This window comes from Lates calcarifer, linkage group LG10 (assembly GCF_001640805.2).
Source record: "Lates calcarifer isolate ASB-BC8 linkage group LG10, TLL_Latcal_v3, whole genome shotgun sequence".
Classification (NCBI taxonomy): Eukaryota; Metazoa; Chordata; class Actinopteri; family Centropomidae; genus Lates; species Lates calcarifer.
This window is the reverse complement of record NC_066842.1, coordinates 7,657,621-7,682,087: the sequence shown is the minus strand read 5'-3', so window position 1 is coordinate 7,682,087 and position 24,467 is coordinate 7,657,621. Positions and strand designations below refer to the sequence as shown.

The following is a 24,467-nucleotide window of genomic DNA, read 5'->3' as shown; positions in this document are numbered from 1 at the left end:
ATGTTGTCTTTTCTTAACATCATAAACAGAACATTAGGATTAAGGCCAGAGAATAGAGCATTTATTAAACAAAGCATTTTCCTCTAATATTTACAGATAATTGACATTTAATTTATATCCACTCAAAATCTACACAGCTGGAGGCACACCTGAGCATGGGAGATATTACAGTAGGCAATAGCTTCATCTCAATTGCAAATTTTGGCAGCATACAGATTTTAGAAGCAGTCTAATTAATCAAACACACAGGCATGTGGCTCAAATCCGTACATTGTGTAGGTTGATTGCCTAATGTGGATTCAATGTAAAAGTCATGCCTTATAAATGTATTTAGCGCAACGAAGGCCAGGAAAGCATAATTTATCATATACCTCAGAGTATCTGTATTTTCTCTTAGAAGGGATTCTAAAAATGTAAACACTCATAGTACACAATGGTTCATTGGGCAAGTATTTAACAAGTAGCATATCTTATGTGAAATTGTGACATTAAAGCTGATGTACAACTTACACACACCAGCACACAGCTCAGGAGTCTTTGTAGTAGTTGTTGAAGTTGATGCGAAGGAGGAAATCCTCTAGATGAGGTTGGTAGCCTCGATTAACCAGCTTGGTCACCACTGTGAGAAGAACAGAGGAATTTGTTAAATCTGTGTACTGACTTCTCCAAAACCAGTGCAACACTGATTATTAATGTATAAAGGAAAGATGAAGGGCTTTAACCCATACAAATTCAAACTACACAGGACATTGTTTAATTCAGTTCAATATACTACAGACTCCCCTTTTCTAAAATTCAACCCTTTTTGTTTAGCATATTTGACATTATTTCTTAAGTCAATACATCTAATCTAGAAGCAGATACTTCACTAACCATCCTCAGCTCACCTGAACAAGAATTTTCTAATTTCCCTGAGCCTCGTTACAGCAAATAAAGTAAGACTCACACATTGTAAGTGCAAAGAAAACAAATCTCCCAACCATTAAAATACAGCTGTAAACTTAATGAATCTCCTATATTTAGTCAAATTGATATGTTAATTCAATTAATTTAATTTAATTTCACAGTATTGGATATATACAAATATGAGTGAAAGACATGCAAGTAACTTAGGTGGGATTATCTAGTCTCATTGTTGCCTCCTCAGTCACTTACTTATTTAATGTTGAGTGGTTTTAATAGCAAAGGGTGTGGGTGTGTGTGTGTGTATAATTGTTACCTGGAGCAACAACTGAATCGTTACCAAACTGCTTAATGAAAATATGTTTGAGAGTTATCATAACAAGAAGGGATCAGAAATGCTTCACTCTGATGATCCTTACCCAGAATTTAAATGTGACAGAATGCAAATAAACAGACTAAATTTTCATTAACTCAGCTGTGAAACAATATTCTGTGTCCTTACCTTTGAAAAGGAAGTGAGAGTAATACTTGAAGGTGTTGTATGACTGCTGCATAGCAATGAAGCTGGGGTGCACTGCCTCCCCCTGCTGGCTGCCCCAGGGCTGTGCTATCAGCTGGGCCCGAAACTTGAGGATCAGGCTGAAGATGCTGTGGATGATGTTCATGACTGGAGCTGCTTTCTCTGTCAGCAAACCCCTGGGGAAGCATGAGAGAGGTGGGAGAGTGCAAAGTTTAGGCAACATGACAAGGAACTTTGAAATGACTTTTGAGACAGCCTGAAATTACACACAGAAAATTGTGATAGTGACAACCTCTCCTAATGAAATTAAATCATTCATCGGGTTCAAAAGTTAGCCTCAGATCCAGCTGGAATTTTAATTAACTTGTTAGGAGTAGTCAATTTTGTATAAAATTGTGGGTGCAGTGTGTGCTACTTCAACTTGCTGTGCATGTACAGAGCCTGAAGACATTATTTCACTCCCCTGCATGTGGTGTGGCAGCCTAAAATCCTGCTGGTTAAATTATAGTTTTGCTGTCAACAATTTGCAGAACACCTTTGACAACATGTAGTTTTGAGTTCCTCTATATGTGAAGGGTCCAGGGTCCTGTAAAGTTGTACCCATTAGGGTTGCAGTTATTGATTTCGATGTATTGAGATTATTGAGATCGAAAGCTGTGACTATTGTTTGATTAAACAATTAGTTAATTGAAAGAAAACATTTAAACCAATCTTAAGGCAAAAGTCACAAAACTTCTATGGTGCTTATGCTGCTATGAAATATTTTTGCTTTTACAGTTGAATATATTAAAGTTTTAGACTGTTGATTGGACAAAACATTTCATATGATCGCAACACCAACATTTTCAACTTTCCAACTTTTATAGACCAAACAATAAATCAAGAATATAATGGAAGATGAATCAATAATGAAAATAATTGTTGGTTGGCACTAGACTGATATCCATACATCAACTATTTTGTGCACAGAGATGACACCAAGCATTACATTGCAATAAATACTGTAACATGGACGTGCAATCCCAGCCCTCACCTGAAGATGGCTCTGTTGAGGTAGTCTGCATGTGTGCGGTGGATGGCATCCAGGTCGCTGGCAGTGGCCAATTTGGCTGTGAATTCGCTCCAGGACACTTGCAAGATCTGGTTGGCGATGTACCCCTGGATCACCTTGACAAAATGCTGCATCTCATGTCTGTATAGCTGCAGCTGACGAAACTGCACCGAGCGACCCGCTCCTTTGACCAGTGCTAAGAGGAAACAAAGCCAGGGGACAAGGTTGGAAAATGAACCTATGAACCTATGATTCTCAGATGTGACTGCTTTTCTATCATGTAATTGTAAAATAATTGTAAATACAATATCTCTGGGCTCTTTTCTTCTATTTGCCTCTCAAAAAAGGCAATTTGTGCTCTGAAAACTTATATCAGGCATTTGTCATTTTTTACTTTTAGGCTAAAATCAATACACATGAATAAGTGATGAGGGTAAAGTTATGATAATTGTTTTCTCATGCAGTTTGTCTTTTGATTGTGGTCCTATTAGTCCTGCTTGTGGATTAAGTAATCATCCACATTTGTCCCATCTAATCAGTAATGTTAATGTTATAATCACTTAAGTTTACACCCCTCTAATACTTTAATACTTTGCTTTTTTCTCATTAGGAAATCCATTTATGTAGTCTGTACACAGGCTTTTGCTGATCAATACTATCTAACCCACTGAAGCTCACAGTTTTACAACAATCCCACTGGTATGAGATGTGCTTTGTATAAATAAAACATAAAGGAATTGCAACATTCCCCTCTATGAATATTTCATGAGCAGTTGAAACACAACAGGAAGAATTTTAACTCTTCCTTCTCAGAGATAAGGTGGAGTCTGAGCTCAGCTGGAATCAACTGCTCCCATTTTCTCACCTGTTCTCTTGAGGTGGAACCAGACGTCGCGAAGGCTCCACACCATGTGTTTGAGCTGTAGCAGGAACGAGAACAGACGGTTGTACTTGTTCATGCAGCTGTCCGTGATGATGATGTTCAACGGCCAGTCCACCTGGGAGATGGCACGGAGGCAAAGAGAGACAGAGACACCGAGGCAAGAAAGGGGGGAAAAAAGTGTGCAAAGGTGTGAGAGCGATTGAGTGTGAAAGAAAGCAAAGGAAAGTGAAACAGGAGTTGGGAAAAACAGGTAAAGGGGAGAGTGACGGATGAGGCAAAGAGAGGTGTGAATGCAGAGACGTTGATTAAAGGAGGTGAGAGGATTGTGAAGGGAAGACAGAGTGGTGAGAGAGTGGTGGGGGTAGAAGCGAAGAGGGATGGGGGGAAAGATATGGGGAGAGAAAAAAGTGAAGCAAGATACATGAGGAAAGAGATAAAGAAAGGGAAAAAAGAGGGAAGGATTCAGGAGAGGCAGAAGATGGGAGATTCAGTTGGGAAAGGGGAACAGTCATGAGAGAGATGAGAGGGTGACAAACACAGGCGGGAACAAGAGCAGAGGACAATATGTGCAGCATTAGTCACTGTGCATGTCATCAAAAAGACCCAACTCCAATCAATCTACAAGGTTCAACCATTTAAGTGCGTGATAAGCTCATTTTCCACACCCAGAGCAATTTGTCAAAACATGACAGGTTGTCACATTTAAGCTGCCAGTCATGTAGCAACAAGCACACCCTAGCAAGCGTACACACTGATACTCACTCCGTTAAAACACATGGCCTTACCTTGTAGCGTAGCTCCAGACAGTTGAGAGAGTCGGGGGCATGTGGGTGAAAGGTCTCTGGGAGGAAGCGGAGGGCGAAGGTGAAGTTGCCAGCCAAGGGGGTGTCCCCGTGTAAGCTATACTGCAGGGCCTTACTGAGAATGGAGTTCAGGACCAAGGGGGTCAGTAGCTCACCGGGAGTCTGCCCACTGCCCATCTGGGTGAAGGAGACATCAGTCAAAATAAACAAATAAAAGGTCAAACAAGAATAACTACCTATATTTGTACACCTGTCGTTTCAAATGTGCTGTCAAGGCCTAAAAGCTGGCAGGTTTTCATTCCAAACAAACAATACGGGTAGCTGATTGCAATGATTAGTTCCCTTTCCGACTGATGGTGTGCTAATCAGTGAAATCAGCTTGTGTAGTCTTTGGCTGGAACAAAAACCTTCTGTTTCATGGGCCTCAAGAGACAGATGTACAGGAATGTTTCTGCAGAACCGAACCAAGGTGGTAGCAAAAGCTGTGCTTGTTATTTCATGCCAGGAAGCTTGAGCTTGACATAAGTGGTATAGAAATCTGGCATGCCATGTGCTGCAAAAACAGGCACACAGAGGAATCAGATATAAAATACTAACAAGTTTAAGCACCAATAATGCTTAACATTTATTTGGAGTCTATTTGCATCCACCAACTCCTCCTCAACTCCTGGGGTAAATATCTGGCTCTTTCACCTTATCGCTACACTATATTCACCAACTACCCAGTAACTGTGTAAGTCTGCTGTTTGGTGCCTGGCAGGTAGTGTACAGTGGGTTTTTAGAGCATTTTTTGCTGAAAACAGCTGCCTGCTGCAGCTGAAAGCAATGCTAACAGTATATTTGCACTCAAAAAGTTTGAAGATGCCCTTTCTTGTCCTCTCCTAAAATGCAATAAACTGTAGAAAAATACCACCTATCAACCTAATCTGAATGTGCACCATGACAGCGACACCTCTGAAAGATCATCACCTTTTCAAAGAGCAGATCACTGAGGGACTGTGCAAACTCGCCATCCTCCATCAGCAGGAAGTGGCGCAGAGCCTCAAAGTGTCTTTCCACTCCAAGCTCCACAAAGAAGTAGTCCACCACTGCCTTGTTCACCAAAGACACACTGGGGATGGAAGGTGGAGGAGAGAAATGGCCAAGATGAGGAGAGAAAAGTTTTGACACAAGAGTCAGAAAATTATGCTGACTTGCAAATTTGATACAGGTTGTGAGAATGATAGACATCAACTCTGAAAAAAGCGGAGTATAACTGTGTTTTGCCTTCCTCCATCCCATTACTTTAAATTATTCCTACGCAATTTACATTTCTATAAGTGTGGGATTTAGGGAATGTTCTCTTTTACTGAAAAGTCAGCAGGGAAGAGATAAAAATAGGGTTGAAAACCTCTGCCAAACTCCACTGTGTCGTCTAAGCGTGGGATAAAAATGTGTTAATAAAAATTTTGAGTTATGAATTCCAACGCTAAATATACTGCACCCTCTCTGTGTGCAGAAAGGGATGAGAAAGCCATTTCTTTACATACAAAGGCTAAACTGCATAGTGCGCAGAAACATTGTAGGTGTAGACTGACAATCTTGTCTGGAGTTCTGATGGAATTTCAAACAGAAAAAGAATCCTACAAAGATGGAACGTAATAAGAATTTCAATTATTCCTGCAGTGCAGAATACGCATGTAGCTACAGTTTAAGTGGCCTGAAGTTGCAGAAAAATAACAAGAGATCAGAGAAAAATCTCACACCTGCATTTCTCTTACAAGTACTATTTGGTTTCATGGGTAAAATGAGCATATGTCTTTCTCAGAAACCCCAAACTCATACTTGAATTTAACTTATAAATATCATGCCTCTCTGACACAAAACAGACCCACTCCTGCAGTTTTCTTCCAGTCAGACACTCACTGTGTGATGAGCGGGGTAGTGACAGAGTGTTTTATCAGAACTGGCAGGGAAACCATCTCACTGAGTTGGACTGCGGTTGTGTCTGTCGCTCTGCGAAGTGTGGGGTCCATAGGAAGGCCCCAGGGGCCTCGAGTTACCTGCTTCAGCAGCTGACACTCGGGGGATGAAGCTGCGTGAGACAGAGATGACAGGTATGTTGCTGAATAAATATTACTGCAGAAATGGTGCTTGTTCAAATACCACAAAGAAAAAATGGTAAGAATAGTCAAGACTTAAAATAAACACTTTTCCAGAATGGATGATGCAACATTGGCATGTTGGAAACATTAATCAAATGCTTAAACTAGTTTTTTTAAGTAAAAATGCCAAAAGTCCAATTTTCTTAAATGTTGATATTCACTGGTTTTCTTGGTCTACTGTGATATTACTTAACTCATATGAGCTAAATAGAGAAAATAATTAAACAATTAATTAAGTAATAATGAAAATAACTGCAACATGAAACTAGCAGCCTTAAAATGACCTTAGAGTTGAATCAACCCCTCTCTGACACAGCCAAAAAAATTAGACTTAAAAGCATCATAATAGGTAGTATTTACTGAAAGGTCTTATACGCAAATTGTTCCAATTATTTTGTCCAACCTCCCCCTATATTTATAGTAATGCTGCCTAAATAATTAGAGCTCTTGACTTTGATCAGTGGTGTGGAAGATGTATTCGGCTGAGTAGATTCTGATTGATTTCATGGAGACCCTGGAAGCCGGCATGAATAATAGCAGCATGACTGAACTACAAACGCAGAGTGAAAAAGACAGGATATTACTTCAACGAGCCATGATGCATCCAAGCCAAACATAAACCAGACTTACTACCTTTATGAAATATCACTGCTTTCTATGCAAACCCTGTGCCTGCTGATGGAGTAATTATTTAACAGCCTCAGGAAATGCATCACTCCTGAACATATGAAAATGCTTTCTTAAATTTACACAAACTAAGCTCCACCACTGTAAGGTGTAACATTTTCATTTCTCTGCAATTCGACTTGATGTTTTTCTGTATTTCAAAAGATGTTATTTCTCATTAGGTTACTTCAACCTCACCACATAAATATTTTCACATCCTTGAATAAGATCAGGGCCCATTTTATTTTTCCTGATGAAAGCTGTAGTCAGTTTTATTGCTACAAGAATGGGTTAGGCTGTTTTAAGTGCTCCACAGGTTTAGTCTCATGTAATTTCTGTGTACAAGAAAAGGCAATAGTCTTAGACACAAGGTGCAAGATAAAATATAAAATGATTTCTTTTCATTAAATTTATCAAATAGTTTACTTTCAAACTGAAAAAAGCTTTATATCAGTTTTTAAATATGATAATCAACAACCTTATACAAAACATGCACTTGCAATCGCAAACAATAGTTTGTTCTCTTGCTGTTTTTAACTGATTGTATTCCTGTCTAAAAGTGTTCTATTACATGATATAACTCCACATCCTCAAGGTTCTGTTTTGGATCCCTTTTTGTTCTCTGTTCACACGCTCCATTTCGGCAATTATTTGTAGCTACATTGTCTCTTTTCATTGTTATGCTAATGGTAGCTAAATATGTACTTGTAGATCCCTGAGAATAAATTATCTTTTTTCTCATCAGAACAGTCTGGCTGACATCCAGTAATGGTTGTCTATAAACTTTCTCCATCAGATCGTGGACAAATATTATTTTGTTTCAATTTAGCTAGTGTGTGACTAAGACACACCACACAGTCATTACTGACAGACTGACTTCTGATTTTGAACTTCCAGTGCAAAGAAAACTAGACATTCAATGTTATTTCTTATCCAATCCTTACACACCAGCTAGACACCATTGTGTCTAGAGTCTGTAATGTATATGTTGTGCTTAATGTGCACAAAAGTGCTAATGTGTTCAATATCACATTGCCTATATAAAATATAATACAAGGGAACTATTAATCTTGAGCCAGTCATACACATATGACTTCAACTCACCCATTAGGTTGTAGCAATCTTCGTAGTGTTCCACCTGGTACTGAGTGGACAAAGCCAAGAGGTATTCCTGCTCAGACTTCTCTCCAGGGGACAAACCAAAGCTAGCTGCCCAAGACCCCATGCCCTCAGCCAGCTGCTCACCAGGGCTCTCTGACTTAGATCCTAAAGAGACATAGACAGAACACAGTTTTCAGTGACATCTTAATTTGTTAGGCACTATTCTTAACACCACAGGGTCAGGGCAAAAAGCTACCATATTTATCTTTCCAAGCCTGGAAAAATCTTTTGGTTTTTCAGACATTTTAATGCAAAGGCAGAGTCAGTTGACACAAATTTCAATGGTGCATCTATATATAATGATTACATGCAAACATTAGGAGCTGAAATGATTAGCTGATTAATCAATTAGTCCATGGACAGAAAATTAATTGGCAACTATTTTGGTAATTAATTCTCTGGTTTCAATTTCTGTAAAATGAGGATTTTACATCATTAAAAGGGAATATCTCTAGGTTTTGAATTAGAAACCATAACTGGCATTTTTCTTTATCATTTTCTAAACCAAACAATTTATCGATTAATCAATTAATGATCATCATATTAATTGATAATAAAAATAACTGTTAGTTGCAGCACCTCAAATTCAACACTAAGCTTTGTATGACAATTATGTATAATTAGTGCCAGAAAGTGTAATGATTAATTTAGCAGTTTGTACTTCATTGGTATCAAAAGTTTACATCTTATTTGATCATGACCTTACTGTATATCTTATTATTCAATACCTTTACTATCTTCCTGGTCCTCTGTTTTCTGCTGATATCCACTTCCTTTGCTCTTCACTACACATCCAACTGCAAGTGAAGAATCTGATGAATGGCCATAAACACTGCCTGGTAGTGCAGAGGGTTGTGGCTCTGTCCCCAACACCACACAACCTACACCCAACGCTGAATCAGAAGAATGGCCATAGGCGCTGCCTGGTAGTGGTGATGGAAGCGGTTCACTTTTGGACACAACACATCCAGTGCCTAAATTAGAGTCTGAGGAATGACCGTGTTCACTGCCAGGTAGAGGAGAAGGTTTGGGTTCATTTCCTGAAACTACACATCCAGTACCTAATGTTGAGTCTGAGGAGTGACCATAAGAGCTTCCAGGCAAAGGGGACAAGGCTGGTTCAGCTCCAGATACCACACAACCTGGCTGAAGCGTGCAGTCTGAGGCGTGCCCATGCTTACTCCAACGAGGTCTTGCTTCAGATATGTTGGACACAAACTCACCCACTTTTATATTTGCATCAGAGGAGTGACCATGGATACTTGGAGTAGGGAGTGGTGCAACAACTTCTGAAACATTTTCCCCAACTTTGATATGAGCATCTGAACTGTGACCATGAACATTAGGGGACAGCAGAGGGGCAACTACATCTGAAACAAGCTCCCCAACTTTGATGTGGGCATCTGAGGCATGACCATGGATGTTTGGAGTAGGAAGAGGAGCGACAACTTCTGAAACATTTTCCCCAACTTTAATGTGAGCGTCAGATGAGTGACGGTGAACACTGGAGGAAGGTAGAGGAGCACAGACTTCTGAAACATGCTCTCCGATTTTGATGTGGGAATCTGAGGCGTGACCGATGGACATTAGGAGATGGAAGAAGAGCAGTCACCTCTGATACAAACTGTCCAACCTTTATGTGAGCATCAGAGGAGTGACCATGGACACTGAGTAGTGGCTGAGGGGCAACAACATCTGAAACCATCTCTCCAACTTTTAGGTGAGCACTGGAGACATGACCATCAGTGTTTGTCTCAAGCGACTTCACCCCACCACAGTCAGAAACACTTGTCACTTCTTTGTGGTCACCATTATCCAGGTCTTGCCCTGCTGTAGTGGAGGGGGCAGTAGCAACCACACCATCTTCCTTTGTAGATTCATCTTCTTTTACCTCTACTTTACTTTCCAAAATCCCCCTTTCTGCCATAGGTGCAACTTCCTCTTGCTTGTCATTTGTGGTTGAACCATTTCCATCTACTAGCTGTTCTGAGGCTTGGGACAGATGACTGTAAACACTGGCTTTAGATGTATTTTGGAGCTCCTCGTCAGGGGTATACTGTCCTAGAGGAAAGCTGGATTTGGAAACTTGACCAAAAGGGCTGGCTTTGGGCACATTCTCCTGCATTTGAGACATATTCTCTCCTATGGGGATGTGAGAGAAAGAGGGGTGGTTTTGGCTCAAGTCAACTGCAGTTCCCCAGCGCGGCCGTGGCTGAACCGAGGCTTGGCCAGTGATACCCTCAAGTGGACTAAAGGGGGCACTGAAGTCATAGTCAACTAGTTGTGCTGTATGGCACACTTCAGTTAGGTCAGACCCAATTTCTTCCAATGCCATATCCACTTGCTGACTGTCAGGATTTGGTGATTTAGGTAAAAAGTCATTGATATCAATTTCATCAGAAATGAGGGCAGGGTCTGCTGTAAGGGGGGTGAGGGTGGATGAAGATAGGTCAGGTGGTGGTGGTGATGATGAAGCAGCAGATCCTTGGGTCTCAGCTGGCTGTTGCTCAGATGGCTCCTGAGTGGGACATTCCTGTTAAGAGAAGATATTAATAGTAAGAATGTGTAAAGGATTTAGGAGAGCATAAAAAAACTGGGTTAGTGCTCAAGAACCAGTCTGCTGTCATACCAATCGTGGCTTGTGATACACTCTGTCGTGCTGAGGGAACAGGTCGGCAACACCTCCACAGGAGGTCTCACCTGACCTAAGGGATATTTCTCTAGTATTGCCTGGAAATAAGTAAGAAATAAGAGCTTTGGTTAAAATTGTTTAATTTGCCTTACGTGATAACAGAATCTCCATATTCACCTTTTCTTCTGTGTGTGTTCTTCTACGATAATTTATTACAAACCTGAGTTTGCTGCCTGTCATGGATGAAGAACTGAGCACGGGCTTCGTCAAGTCTTATTCGCTGCACCCTCCACATGGCCAGTCTCTCTCTGCGGGCTGCTTCCTCTGACAGACGGCTGTACTGAGCAATGAGCTCCTTCCTACAATTTGAGAGAAGAAACACGCAAGTTACAAGTGAATAATTTAGCTGAGGGTCTTATCCAGAGCAACCTGCTGTTAATGCATGTTTAGGAAAGTGTCATGCACATGGAGATGGGACACGTGGCTGCTGAAGATAAAACGTAACGTTAAATTTTGGGATTGCCCCCACCCCCTTGGCCATTCAGCCAGCAGGTGCTTCTCGGCTTAGATTAGGGCAACAAAATATTAATATCTCTTCTTAAACATGGAAGATAATCCTCCTCAACACAGATATGGGTGATGCAATTTTTGTCTGTCCATATTCCACAGCATACTATAAATATTGTGAATTATTTGAACACTTAACTTACATTCAAATCTGAAAGCAAACAATCCAGCAATCAGTCTATCATCTACTTAAGCTCTCATGTGCATGTGCTTATGAGGAGCTGTAAAGCATACTAGGCCTGCCATATGTCTCGGTGTGAAAATATGCTTTCAGGATCTGTGGTGGCTTTGACTTAAATTTTGAGCAATGTTCTTATCTCACTGTCAGCCATCTCATCTATAAAAGCTTTATTTTTACACCTGACATGGAATATCACATCCCCAAAAAATTAGGTATTTAAATCTTGAATCTTTACAAGGGTTAAATACTACAAGGGTGTAGAGGTAACTGGTTGAATGAAAAGCTGCACATGACAGGTGCTCACTTCAGCTTTGGTAAAGCCTGATCTCCAACACGCTGTCAATCTAAATGGCAGCTTTTAGCCTTAATATGGAAAACCACAAACACTGTGTTTGCATTACAGGCTCTCATAACATTTGCTCATGCTGCAGCATCAAACAGTCATCCCATCCCGGAAATTTGGCACAAGTCCAGTCTCTGAAATATCCCACAAGAATGGAATTGATGTCCCATCATGTTTGCACATAATTAATATATTCTAGATCAAATAAAAAATCTTAACAGAGATTAATCAATCATCAATAAAACATTAACATCTCTAGTAGGGGCTGTAAAAGCAGTGAGACCTGGCTCTCTGCTCCAGCTGCTCCTCCAGGGCCTGCAGTCTCTTCTCTCTGTCCCTCAGCTCTCTGGCAAAGCTGAAGTCATCTTCCTCCTGCTTCTTCTTGGCTGCACTTCGCCACTTGTGCCAAACACAAACACACACAATATTTCTTTCAGCTTCTAAAATAAGGCCACAAAGACTGCAGTTGAAATTTATTAATCCAAATCTTTGTTCAAATTAAATTCTTCTTCTAAAATTTCTGATACAACAGATGGGGTCATGCTTTCTGACATTAATTACTTTGAAGATATAAAAAATAAACAGACTGCCTAGTTTTCTTGCAGTCTCTTTTCATCTATCACATCTCTGGTCACATGCTTACTATCTTGTATCTCTTGTAAACACATGCATGGTTTTAAAACACACTTCACTACCTCTTGCTCCTGCTCCAGGTGCTGTTTCAGTTCCTCGAAACGCTCCCTCTTCTTGGCCTCTTCAGCCAGACGCTGTGACACCTGGCGCCCTGCAGGAGGCAAGGGAGATAACAGTGGGCTGCTTACCTCCCCACACAGAAAAGCACATAACATCTCTGTCTCTCACTCTCTCTCTCACGTGCACACACACACAAAACAACATCACCATCTGTCTCACAGAAACACGCCTATGCCAAGACACACATAGAGCATTAGGCAAGACATTCCCCCACCCAACAACCTCCCCGCCCAAAGTTTGCCACACATCTTTTGAAGTAATAAATGATGCGAGGAGTTTGCTAAACTGTGTGAGCAATGATTAGATTTCTCAGCCTGTAGTACTGGAAGCTGTTCAAAGCATTCCTCATTTGCAATTGCCCCTGTGCATCTCTGTTGATCTTGTGAGAGGAATGAATGAAGCTGAAGAAAGCTCTCGTGGTCAAGAGTCAACAAGCGAATGTGGGTTGTAGGCAGAGCTGAGCCATTTGTTAAAGGTAAACTCAGCTGGGTGGGGTTGTGCATGTACATCAAGCACTATATAAAATTATACTCGCTGTGTGCATGTGTGAGTAACACTAACCGCGGATGCTCTCCAGGGTTTTGGCTGCTGACTCTCTGACCTGATTGATCAGCTCCTGGCGTGCCTGCTCCGTACGCAGAGCCTAACAATAGACAGACAAGAAATCATCATTAACAAAGATCTATCCACCTGCCCTGTAGCTCACCTCTCCTTCAGCACCCCTGCCAGTCAGCACGGCCAGCAGTGCACACTACACAGGCCATACAAACCAGGGTGTTACACTAAATCATGCAGCGTGCAAGCCCCAGACTTCAGCTGCATCATTTTAATGACTTGCTGCTGAAATTCTCCATACTTGAGGGGCAATGTCACAATCATGGATCATGTTATGTAAAAAAAAAAAAAAAAAAAAAGAAACTCCTCTCTCTCTATTTTAAAGGACAATCCCTGTGTAATGACTTGTCTTACTGCAGGTTTGCCTTCCCTCTCTGAAGTTTAAGCTTCCCTTGCTTTTAAAAAATCAATTTAAGTCAGCTAGCAGAGAAATAATGGTGTCTTTATTAAGTTAATACACCATGTTGACTGCCATGTCTACTAATATTCACTGCAAATAAAACACATTCTTATATCTTTATGTAAATTTGACCTAGGCTCTTGTCAGACAAAACTGAGAAGGGGCAATATTAACGAAATTTCAGACTAGAAAATATGGAAAAATACATTACAGAAATGTCAGATTGCGAGGAACAATGTGTGTGTGTGTGTGTGTGTGTCAGTACCTGCTCCTCCCTGCTGATGGCGCTGTGCTTAGCAATCCTCTCCATGCGTCCGCGGTACACTGCACAGTCCCTCTCGATCTCTTCCACCTCCTGGAGGGAGAAGGTGACAGCAATGCGAGGAACCGGCAGCTCCGACCAGCAGATGTAGTGCTGTGGACACAAAGTTAACAGAGACTTAGTACCACAAAGGAAGCTCACAGATTTCCAGTGACAAGAGGGAATTACCTGAATTATTTGGTCACAAAATGTGATCTGATCTTCATCTAATTCACAAGCTTAGATAAAGACAATGTACTTAAACCCTTAACACACAAACAATTCTAATCTTTTGTTTCTTTATTGAGCAATCCCAATGTGAGTGAACCTTGGGTTTATTTACTGGTTGAACCTCCTTTGCCAGCAATAATCTCAAACAAGCTCTTCCTGTAGCTGCAGATCACACCTGCACAATGTTCAGGAGGAAGTGTGAACCATTCTCCCTACAGAGCTGCTTCATCTCAGCCATATTCTTAGGATGTTAACCAGTGCCAATTATTTCTTTAAGCCTTTTGCGGTTACTCCGGGGTTATTTTTACTTCATTGTGTATTCTGCGTTGCGCCTTTGGAGTCATTTTAGCAGGGCGCCCACTTCTAGGGAGAGTAGCCACAGAACTAAATTGTTTCCATTTATAGACAATTTGTCTTACTATAGACTGATGAATATCTAAACTCTTTGAGATTACTTTGTAACCTTTTCCAGCTTCATGCAAATCAACAATTCTTGACTGTAAATCTTCTGAGACCTATTTTGCAAGGCGTGGTTCACATCAGCAGATGCTTTGCGTGAGCAGGAAGCTCAAAATGTTGGAGCATTTTCAATCTTGTTTCATTGATTGGACTCCAGGTTTCCTAGGTCTCCAATCAGCTTTTGTTGATGCACAATAAAATGATTTTGTGTATTTAGTTAAAATAGCTTATATTTGTTCATTATTGTAACATAGATGAACATCTGAACATATTAAGACACATTTATACATAAATGCAGGTAATTCCACTGGGTTCAATTAATTTTCCTGCCACCGCAAGTGTTAATCCTGGCCTGAATCTCATTTGGTGGAAGTTTCATCAACACCAACCTTAAAGTTCCTTTCATAACAAAATATGTACTGCAGTGCCAGCTGTCTCAAAGTCAAACATATTTTTAAAGATGCATCCAAAAACAAACTTGCAATGAATCAAGGAAGGCAGAAAGATTTGGGAATAAATATGAATGAGACGTGCTGGACTGACCTGCGCTGAGATGGGGTCATATCTACTTTGAATTCCAAGGTTTATATTCGTTTGGTTAAAATTTTCTCCATCAGCTTTACATCACTCTATCTAAATTACACAAATATAACTCAACTCTCTGATTCCTCTGCTCTACATGCAGCATTGAAGATGGCACATTTATACATTCCTCTTGGTCCTGCTCCAGAATACTTAGTTTTGGGCAAAATGTAGGTAATATCATATCACAAATCCATGGGATTAATATGCTGGTAAATTTACAGAATCTCAATAAGTATTGCCAAAAAAATGTGTCAGACAATGGAAATATGAAGACCCTGGAGCCCAGATCAAATAATTACATGCCACTAGAGAAAATTACATACCGGGGGAAAAACAAGAGTAAAACCTTTTACAATATATGGAGACCCTTAACTGACTCTATAAGAAACATTCATCTTAACCACACTCACTGTGCCTCTGTGTGAGTCCAATTTTATCATGTAATTATGTTTTATGTTACAATATAAGTAATAGTATCCCCTTGAAGTAATTCTAGTATTACTATAATTAAAACTATAAGTGTTTATTTTGATCTTTACTTTGTCTTGTCCTTTTTTTGGATACATTAGATAGGTTATCTGTATTTTTTAATGTGGCAGCATTTTACAATTTTAAAGAGGCAAAATAAAATATCACTAGCTACTACAAACTGACTTATTATCCAAATGCAAGACCATCTCCTAAATTCACATTTTTCAATGCATAATTTCACATGTATTCGTAGCCATCTTGCAGTTTCAGAATAATCAAACCCAACAATAATGGAACTTAGCATACAGAGAAACAGAGTTGTAGTTACAGAATGCCAATTAGTTAGAAGCATGGACCCTGCAGTTCAGGTCAGGTAGGTCGAGTCATAAAAAGACATAATGCACTGGTGAATCAGCAGGCGTGTCACAGCGAAGTGAGAAAATTGAATACAATTAGATTACATAAAAACTTCAACGCTTCATTGAAGCTTTTCATTTGCTAAGTTTACTGCCCTCGTGCCCAGTGAGGGGTCCATTCATGTAAGTATAACTCTTTATATGGGTGCATTGCAGGCAGCAGTGCTGGAAATCACAGGATGAGTCATGATGATACATTGACTATATTTAGTGCACAATACCAGTTACATCATCATACAGGCAATTCTTATAAATACTACATATTGATAGAATATCACCTAGATTTGAATCAAGTAAATCAACAGAAAATTCATGAGCAGCTATTTTAATTAATTTAAGTAATTCTGATTACTTAATCTTTCAAGCAAATTTTTTTGTTCCTGCCTCTCAAATGTGAATTTTCTGCTTTTCCTGATAGTAAACTCTGTATCATTGGGTTTTGGATGGTTGACTGGACAAAATAAAGACTGATTTGGAGACAACAGCTTGGGTTGTGGGAAATTGTGATGGATATTTTCCATCACTTTCTGATGTTTTGAAAATGATGGAAATTATTTGATTGATTAATTATATTATACAATTTGTCTACAAAATATGAGAAAACTCTGAAAAATGATGACCAGTCCAATATTCTAGTCCAAGGTGGTGTCTTCAAACATCTTATTTAACAGTTTATATTAATATAAAACAGAGTAAAGCAGCAAATCTTCACATCTAAGAACATGGAACCACTGAATGGTTGACAAATTCCTTAATCAATTATTTCATTCAAATGATTGATTAATCTTTTCACCCCCAGATACATCAGGATAGCTCTGTCACCAAGGAGGAAATTACATATTTAAAAAGGCAATGTTAATATTTTACAGAGCTGGAAAATGTCTACACTGAAAGAACAGTTCAGAATTAAAACATCGGCAATAAATGATGGAAACATTCCAGCTTCAATACCACAAGAGAGTTTATCACAATACTGATGATAGTATTTTGATAATATTTTGCAGAGGCCTGTCTACCTATAATGCATCAGTATTGATTACCTCTCACAGGCAGTATGGATTTCTACATAGGTAGAATTATTGTTGGGGCAGGTGGATAATTTGCAGAGTCCATGTGTCCACTTTGTCTATGTCAAAGCCAACCTGTGCATCTCAAAGCCAATACAGTACAATGAATGGTTGAACAGTTCAAAAAACAAACAAACAAAAACTAATATGGTAGGGTAATCTTAAGGACTGACACTTTATATGCTTAATTAACTCAATACATACAACAGTCAAAAATCTCTTTGTACTGAATAAGTTAAGAATATAAGAATATATGGATGTGTACAACAAACCTGTGGGCAGCAGATCTTCAGGAGGTTGATGGTCTTTCCGCAGACATATACATCATTGGCGATGTGTCTCAGGAAGATAGGAACACAATCCTCCACATCCTTTGAGATCAGAGTGTAGCCTTGAATCCAGAAGTGTTTGTCTACAGAAATTGATAGAGGCTTGTTACAAACTGTCCTACAAATTGGACCAAGTAGTTTTGCTGCTCCACTATGCCTCTGATAACAGTACAACTCTCTCATGACTGAAGTACAAAAAGTAATAGTAGTGGAGTAATACCCTGCCTGCGCTGGGTCTAAAACTTTTCCTTATTAGTATGACTTACAGGGCATGGCAAAACTCTGGCTGCTTGAATTAACACTTGGAAATTGTTAGCGCTTAGCTCAGTGATCCTAAGCAAAAAGCATAAGAGAACATGAATGCACTGAGCTTCCAGAGCTCTTTACAGAAAGCCTACGGCTTGCCAAGAAAGCTTAGCCGCTGATTGCTTCCCCGGCCGACGGACTTCGAGGAGAACAATGACATTTGTGTGTCCTCCAAAAAGCAGGCACGAGAAGTGCAGAGGTTCACTGCAGGAGTTGATGAGGTGTAGCCGATGAGCAAATGAACCTCTTAGCCAGACAAAGCCGAGGTGATGGTCCGACCTTGAATGGGGTGTTGCATGACATACAGTATTTGGACAGGCTATAATGATTCATATAAAACCATATTTATGGAGTCCTGTCAAAATGAAGCAATTAGAGCGTGTACTTGTTTGGGAAACAGGATTTCAAAAAGATCATTCTAAACAATTCACTATTGCACTGCAGCTAAAACATATTTTCATTATCAATTAATCTGCCAACTACTTTTTCAATTAATAATTTTATCTATAAAATATTAGGATATAGTGATATTTTGCCTTAGATGAAGGTAACATTTTCAAATATTTTTTTTGTCCTACCAACAGCCTTAAAACATAACAGGTATTAAGTTTAATAGAGTATGAGATACATCAAGTCATGACATTTGAAAAATTGGTACCAGTTCATGTTGAGCATTGCTGAAAAAACAACCTGGGGTGCTGAATCTAAAACTTAACTTGGTTTGTTCCCAGGAGTGAATGATTATATGATACCATTTTATTAGTGCAACAATGGCTGCAATGATAGAAAAAAACCCTAGCAGCTATTTTCATAAGTGATTTATCGTTAGTCATTTCACAAGCAAAAATGACAGAAATTTGATGGCTCCGAGCTCATGAATGTGAGAATCAACTGCTTTTCTTGGGTTCATATTATTGTAACATAGTTTTCTTTTTTTAAATTTTGGACTGGCAGTCAGACAAAACAAGACATTTAGGATATTATGATGGGACTTTTTTCTGTTTACTGATGTTTTATAAACCAAATGATTAATCAATAAAATTGAAAAAATAATCTACAGTTTAACTGCTTATAAAACTTGTAACTCCCTCAATAAAAATTTGACTTGAGCTCTAACAAATGAATATCTTCATTAACAAACAGTAAATATTTAAATCTCTAAAATCTTGTCTTGATAATGAAAAACTATTCTAGACATGAAATAGGACACATCATTGAAGAGAAGCGTGACTGAGGCAACATAACACACAGTCAGTCAGTCAGTCAGGCATTTCCTGTAGGGTACAGATGGGTCTGTATTTATCTGCCCTGTGAGCCTCATCTCCTCCTGTTTCGACTTTACTCTTCTGTACTCCTTAAGGAGTCAAGTCATTAATTGAACTGCAAAAACAAAATGAATTCAGCCAGTCCAGATTTTTCAAGGACAATTACAAGAGAGGAAATTTAAGGAGAAACTCATTTATTTCAGAAACGGTTTTGTTTTACCCAGCATGGTCTACCAACTGACAAGAATAAAAGAACAGTATTTATTTGTGTTTGTCCCCGTGGCTTACTGAGTGGAGATGGCTCTGGTCCCCACAGCTGTGGTAGCTGATTCTGTTTCCCACTGATTATCATCCAATAACTTCATGACATCCTTTATAGACACAAGGACAAATCCAACCAGGCAATAAAGGCTGTAATGAAATCTATTTTTTTCTGCTAGACAATCTGTCTGCCAGGCTTTTCATTTTCAGAACCTGCTGACTGAAGCCAAAGTGTTTATGTAGCAGCGTGTGTGTGTCATCTCACCTCTGAAACTGAGGTACTCCTCATTGACCTGGATCATGAATTCTCCATAAACATCTCGAAACACACCGCTATACACCCAGTCAGACACAAACCTAAGTGAGGCACAGTAAAAACAGTCAGGCACAGTCCTGACAGTCTGAAGAAAAAAGATCAATACAGCAAGTTCCACATATCAGCGAAGTAAAGTCATGTCCTTGGGTTATTTTATTTCATTTTTAGAACTCAGGTCTGTATGAGGTGAAAATTGACTGACCGGGTATACGGTTCACAGCTGCTCTTCAGCAGTGACAGCAGGACCGGATAGTTCTCGTTGCTGCAGTTATTCTGTGCCTCATTGTACAGGTAGGACATCAGTTTAACACCCTGAGGAGAGCCACATGGCACTGAGCTGACATCCCATCTGATAGGCTAAACACAGCCGTGATGGATGACATATTGCAGATAAAAGAGCACTCACCACAGGGAAGGTAGCCTGGCCTGCACCCAAAGGCCCATCTACGCAGCATAGTTCTGACAGGTACCTTAGTTTAAGAGAAAGCAGAGATTTTTTTTTGATCTGATGATTTTTGCATCAGGGCCTCTCTGTCAGGAGATAAATGTACCGTTAACTAGGTGAGGTTGAGGTTCAAAAGTGAAATGAACAACAGACAACAGTAAAACATAACAACAAAAGGATTTCGCCTCACCTGAGTTGGCGGCCCACTTTGCGAAAGAGGAAGCCAATAGTCAACAGGCTGAGGGTGGGTGGAGTGCTAAGAACACAAGCTCTGTAGTAGTGTAGATACTTCCTCAGACCACCTGTAAAAGCCTTGGAGAAAAACACAGTTTTTTAAATTCTGTGTAAATGTAAAACCACTGAAATGCTCAGTTTACCATGTGCATAGATTAATAAATTATAAATCATATGAAACTTAAATGATAGGTTCATAATAATCAGATTTCAACATGAGCACTAAAACTGATTCTGCTCCCTGTAAATATTCCTGCTGTTCATACTGCCCACTAAGTGATCCCCTCTTACCGTATTTCCAATATAAGTGATCATTCCATGCATTCAGATGGAGCCCCAAAAACAACTGCCCCATGCAGAATATGTGTGGAGAAGGTGTAAAATGTGCCGTCTCAGTGGTACTAATGATGATTATTTGTACAAACACACCTGGAAGACCAGGCCCTTCTTGTCAGCACTCTGCAGAGAAAAGCGGCTGAGCCTCAAGTAGTAGGTGCCATACTGGGCCAGCTCCCCCAAGAGACGAGACACACTCTCCGGAGAGGCTCCTGACACGCACACACCAGGCCTGACGTCAAACTGAACACTCTGGGAAGGACATTGCATATTTACAGATGCTGAACAAAATGCAATAAATAACTGTACAGTCTAATAACATCCAATAAAACAGCCTTGCAGCAATGACTGTCTTAGTAAAGCTCATATTATTGAATTTTTGTTGAGGCTGTCAGAGAGTCACCTCCATGGTGATTTCTTACATAATCAGGTGTTTGTTATTTTGTCCTTCCCATGGTTCTTTTATTAGAACTGGATACATGAGACCTAGACAGAACCTTTCCGGGAGGACAAAAATAACAGATAATATTTTGCACCACCTCAAACAACAGTCTCAAAGATTACCTTAGAGTTTAATAAACACTTCTCTGACCATCTGAGCAAGATTTTGACATAACAGATGTAAAACTTGATGCAGGACAACTGTATTGGATTACATTATGTTGTAAAAGTGTTCATGATATTGTGTCCATATCCTGTTCCAGCCTACACATTAAGGATAAAAGTATGCTAGAGAGACAACATAAAGGGTTAACCCTCATGTTGTCCTCTGGGTCAAAGTGACCCGGTGGCCGACAATATGCCTTCGCACGCGCGTGTGTGCGTGTGTAGTGGGATTTGTTGTTGTGCATGACATTTGTGATTCTGAAGCGGTTATCTTTTGTTTTTGAATAATAGTAAGAAGAAAAAAGTATATGGAATATGAAGGGCAATACAAAGGGCAACAGGAGGGTTAAGCAAGTAAACAAGGGAATTACAATTCAATTTATGTTCTAAGAAAATAACTAGAATCTTCTGGAAATATAAAAACTTAATGGGAAACAATAAAGCAACAGAAGAGCTCTCTGGTGGTTTGTTTTTTTTGGCATTAGGAATCTTTTAATTTATTCCTGTATCATTTAACATATCATGCCAGACGACTGACTTGAGTAGATGTTTGACAATTTTTTGTCCTTTTTTCTTTTCAATGTTACAAGGTAATCTGCTTTTATAAATCAATTGGGTTTATTTTATCACATATGCACAAAGTGTCCATTGATTCTCTTTGTCTGAATCTCTTTTCTCTTGTGTTTTTTCAGTAATTGCATGCTGTCACTGTGCTTTTACCAGTTCAATTCACTTTTATTTCTTCAGTCTGACAGAACTCTAAAACAACAAATCAATTGCACTTTATTGCATTTAAGAGACTGATGAATGATGATAGCAAAATATACCTGGTTAAGAGGGAAGGTTGTGGACGCCACTCCAATCAGGACATTGAGGAGGTCAGATACGAGTTGTGTCTGAGAGTCCAGGGGTAGTGGGAGGACAGGAGAGGGTGTGCTAGTGCTCACAACCCTCATCTCCCCTTCCCATAGACGATAGAGCTGGTCGAATGTCTCCCTGCCTCCCTCTGTTAGATAGAGAGACTCCCTTTTCCCTGGTGGGCTTGTGGTAAAGACAAAATGGGTATATTTTTTAACATTTTCTGACATTTTAAAGACTTAATGTTAATCAATTAATGAAAAAACAAACAAACATCAAATTAACCAACAACAAACAACTGGCATTTTCAGCTCTTAACAAGAGCACATACTCTGGAAAATAATTTGACATTGTTGTGATGAAGGTGCTCTAAACTTTCTGCAACACAAGTGACATGGCACTTACCAGCCAACAGACTCCCAACAGCGCCGCCTTCCAGGCTCAAAAGTACGAACAGCCTCCCATATATCAATGTCTGGAATGGAGCTGGGTTCAGACTGAGAGTCTGGGGTTAAGTTGGAGGCTGACTGGAAGCCCTCATCCTCAGACTGATCTAAACAGGGGGGGACCTGCACAGACAACCAATGAGACTGATGATAACAGTGCATATCATTGAAGTTTAAACTTAAATCAATATGGCACAAGTATGAACCCACTCTCAAACAGACCTGGCCATATGACAAAACCATCTCAAACTAAACAATAAGCATTAGCTTAGATACTACAGTAAGCCATAGTGTCCTACCCTGATGGCCATCCCAGTTACATCAATATTACTGGGAATAGGAGGCAGATCCAGTTTTATGTCTATGTCTGAAGTACGAGTGTGCTGCAGTGCTCCAAACAGTGTCATCCTGGTCTCTTTCTCGAACCTTTCTTCTGTTTCCAAGTTAGTCCTCAGAGCCAGCAGCCCTGTGCCCGGGGGGGCATCCATTAACCTCTGAGTTCCAAACAAACTTTCCAGAGTCCCCCATTCCTCCCCACACACTAGCCCCCATGCCCGGGCCTCTAGCCTTTGCAGCTCCTCGCTCTGGTAGCCCCAGGTTTGAGGCCTCCGCAGCACGGGCCGCTCTCGTCTCATGTAGTCCCTGCTGAAAGAGGTAGGGGGTGGAGGAGCTGAACCAGCTAGGTGCACAAGGAGCTCGACGACTGCATCTATTTCCTTCAGGCCAGAGGATGCTCCCTCCGGCAGCCTCCCCAGCTGCTCCTCCAACCTCTCTGCTTCCTCTCTGCACCCTGCCACCCGCAAGTCAAAACATATCATCAAAACTTTGTTTCTAGGCGGTGTATTAGCTGTGGCACTCGATCCTGAGGCTGACCCTTTGGTGCCATCTTGAAATAGCTTGGACAGCAGGGCACCATAGGCACGCTTCTTGAGAGCTCTGCGGAAACTTTCTCTTGAGACTCCTCCCAGGGCTCTGCGTTTCCATGATACTCCAGACAGGCTGCAGTCACACAGGGCACCCAGCAGCTCAGTGATGCTGCTGCTGTTGCAGCTGGTCTTCATGGGATTATTGGGGCTCGGGTACATGGTGCCACTGTTACCTCAGCCTGTGAGAGTGAAAGAAAATGCTGTTTGTCGGAAAAGTTTTCTATGTTTTCTTATTACAAGTTACTCAGAACTGCAATATACAATGCACAGATGTCAGTATGTCATAGTGACCTTGCTAGACTTAAAACAGCATCAGAACCCAGACATGTTCACAATCCAACCAAAACCTCTACGCCAGACTTCACCTTTTACCTCGTACCATTAGTTTTGATAAACAAACTGCACCAGCGTAAGCTAACGGTAACTAGCTTAGCCAACATTTAGCTGTTTGAGCTAACGTTTACGATATCAAATCGCATATTCAATTTGCAAGCACAATGCACAAGCTAAAACAACGCTTGATTCGATTTACCTTCTCGAGATGGCGTGTTATCACTTGACTCAGATGACAGTTTCAGTCTTGCATCCACCCCAGGTGACTCCTTCCTATGCATGCTAACGTTTGTTTGAGGCAAGCTACTCCTGGGTCAGTAGGCTTTCCTATTTAGTTTATGTGTCAAGCATACAGAGCCCAGTGGATGGACACTCTAAGCAGCTCCAACGGTGTCTTTATCGTTCCGATGTTTCTTGTTTCAGCATATTAGATCGCGTTAATATGGTGTAATGCTATTGTCGCTAGCTAAAGGCTAGCTAGTCGCTTCATTCAACTTCCATCATCTACCGCGGGGCTCTAACAAAATTAGAATCTGCCTCCTTGCATGTCATTGGACAATAGAACATTCAGCGCGCGATGATTGGTTAAGGATTTTGCAGTCGCCACGCTGATTGGTCAATCATGTTAGTCAATCACAAGACCGCGCTATCTTC

The 24,467-nt window shown here is 40.3% G+C and overlaps 1 protein-coding gene across 1 annotated transcript; it reads right to left on the bottom strand.

The window, feature by feature from the left end:
• Window positions 1-39: 39 nt before the first annotated feature.
• On the bottom strand, window positions 40-24,349 carry tubgcp6 (tubulin, gamma complex associated protein 6). The gene is given in 26 exon segments (XM_018675981.2): window positions 40-619; window positions 1,406-1,599; window positions 2,457-2,670; window positions 3,340-3,472; window positions 4,143-4,337; window positions 5,130-5,271; window positions 6,066-6,234; window positions 8,075-8,236; window positions 8,860-9,709; window positions 9,711-10,735; window positions 10,801-10,861; window positions 10,984-11,122; window positions 12,138-12,253; window positions 12,550-12,638; window positions 13,169-13,250; window positions 13,888-14,037; window positions 17,425-17,564; window positions 19,579-19,670; window positions 19,832-19,941; window positions 20,036-20,099; window positions 20,265-20,386; window positions 20,738-20,896; window positions 22,078-22,291; window positions 22,514-22,677; window positions 22,854-23,659; window positions 24,013-24,349. Coding segments are annotated over 25 exon segments (5,664 nt in total). The 5' UTR covers window positions 23,640-23,659; window positions 24,013-24,349; the 3' UTR covers window positions 40-527.
• Between the last annotated feature and the right edge of the window lie 118 nt (window positions 24,350-24,467).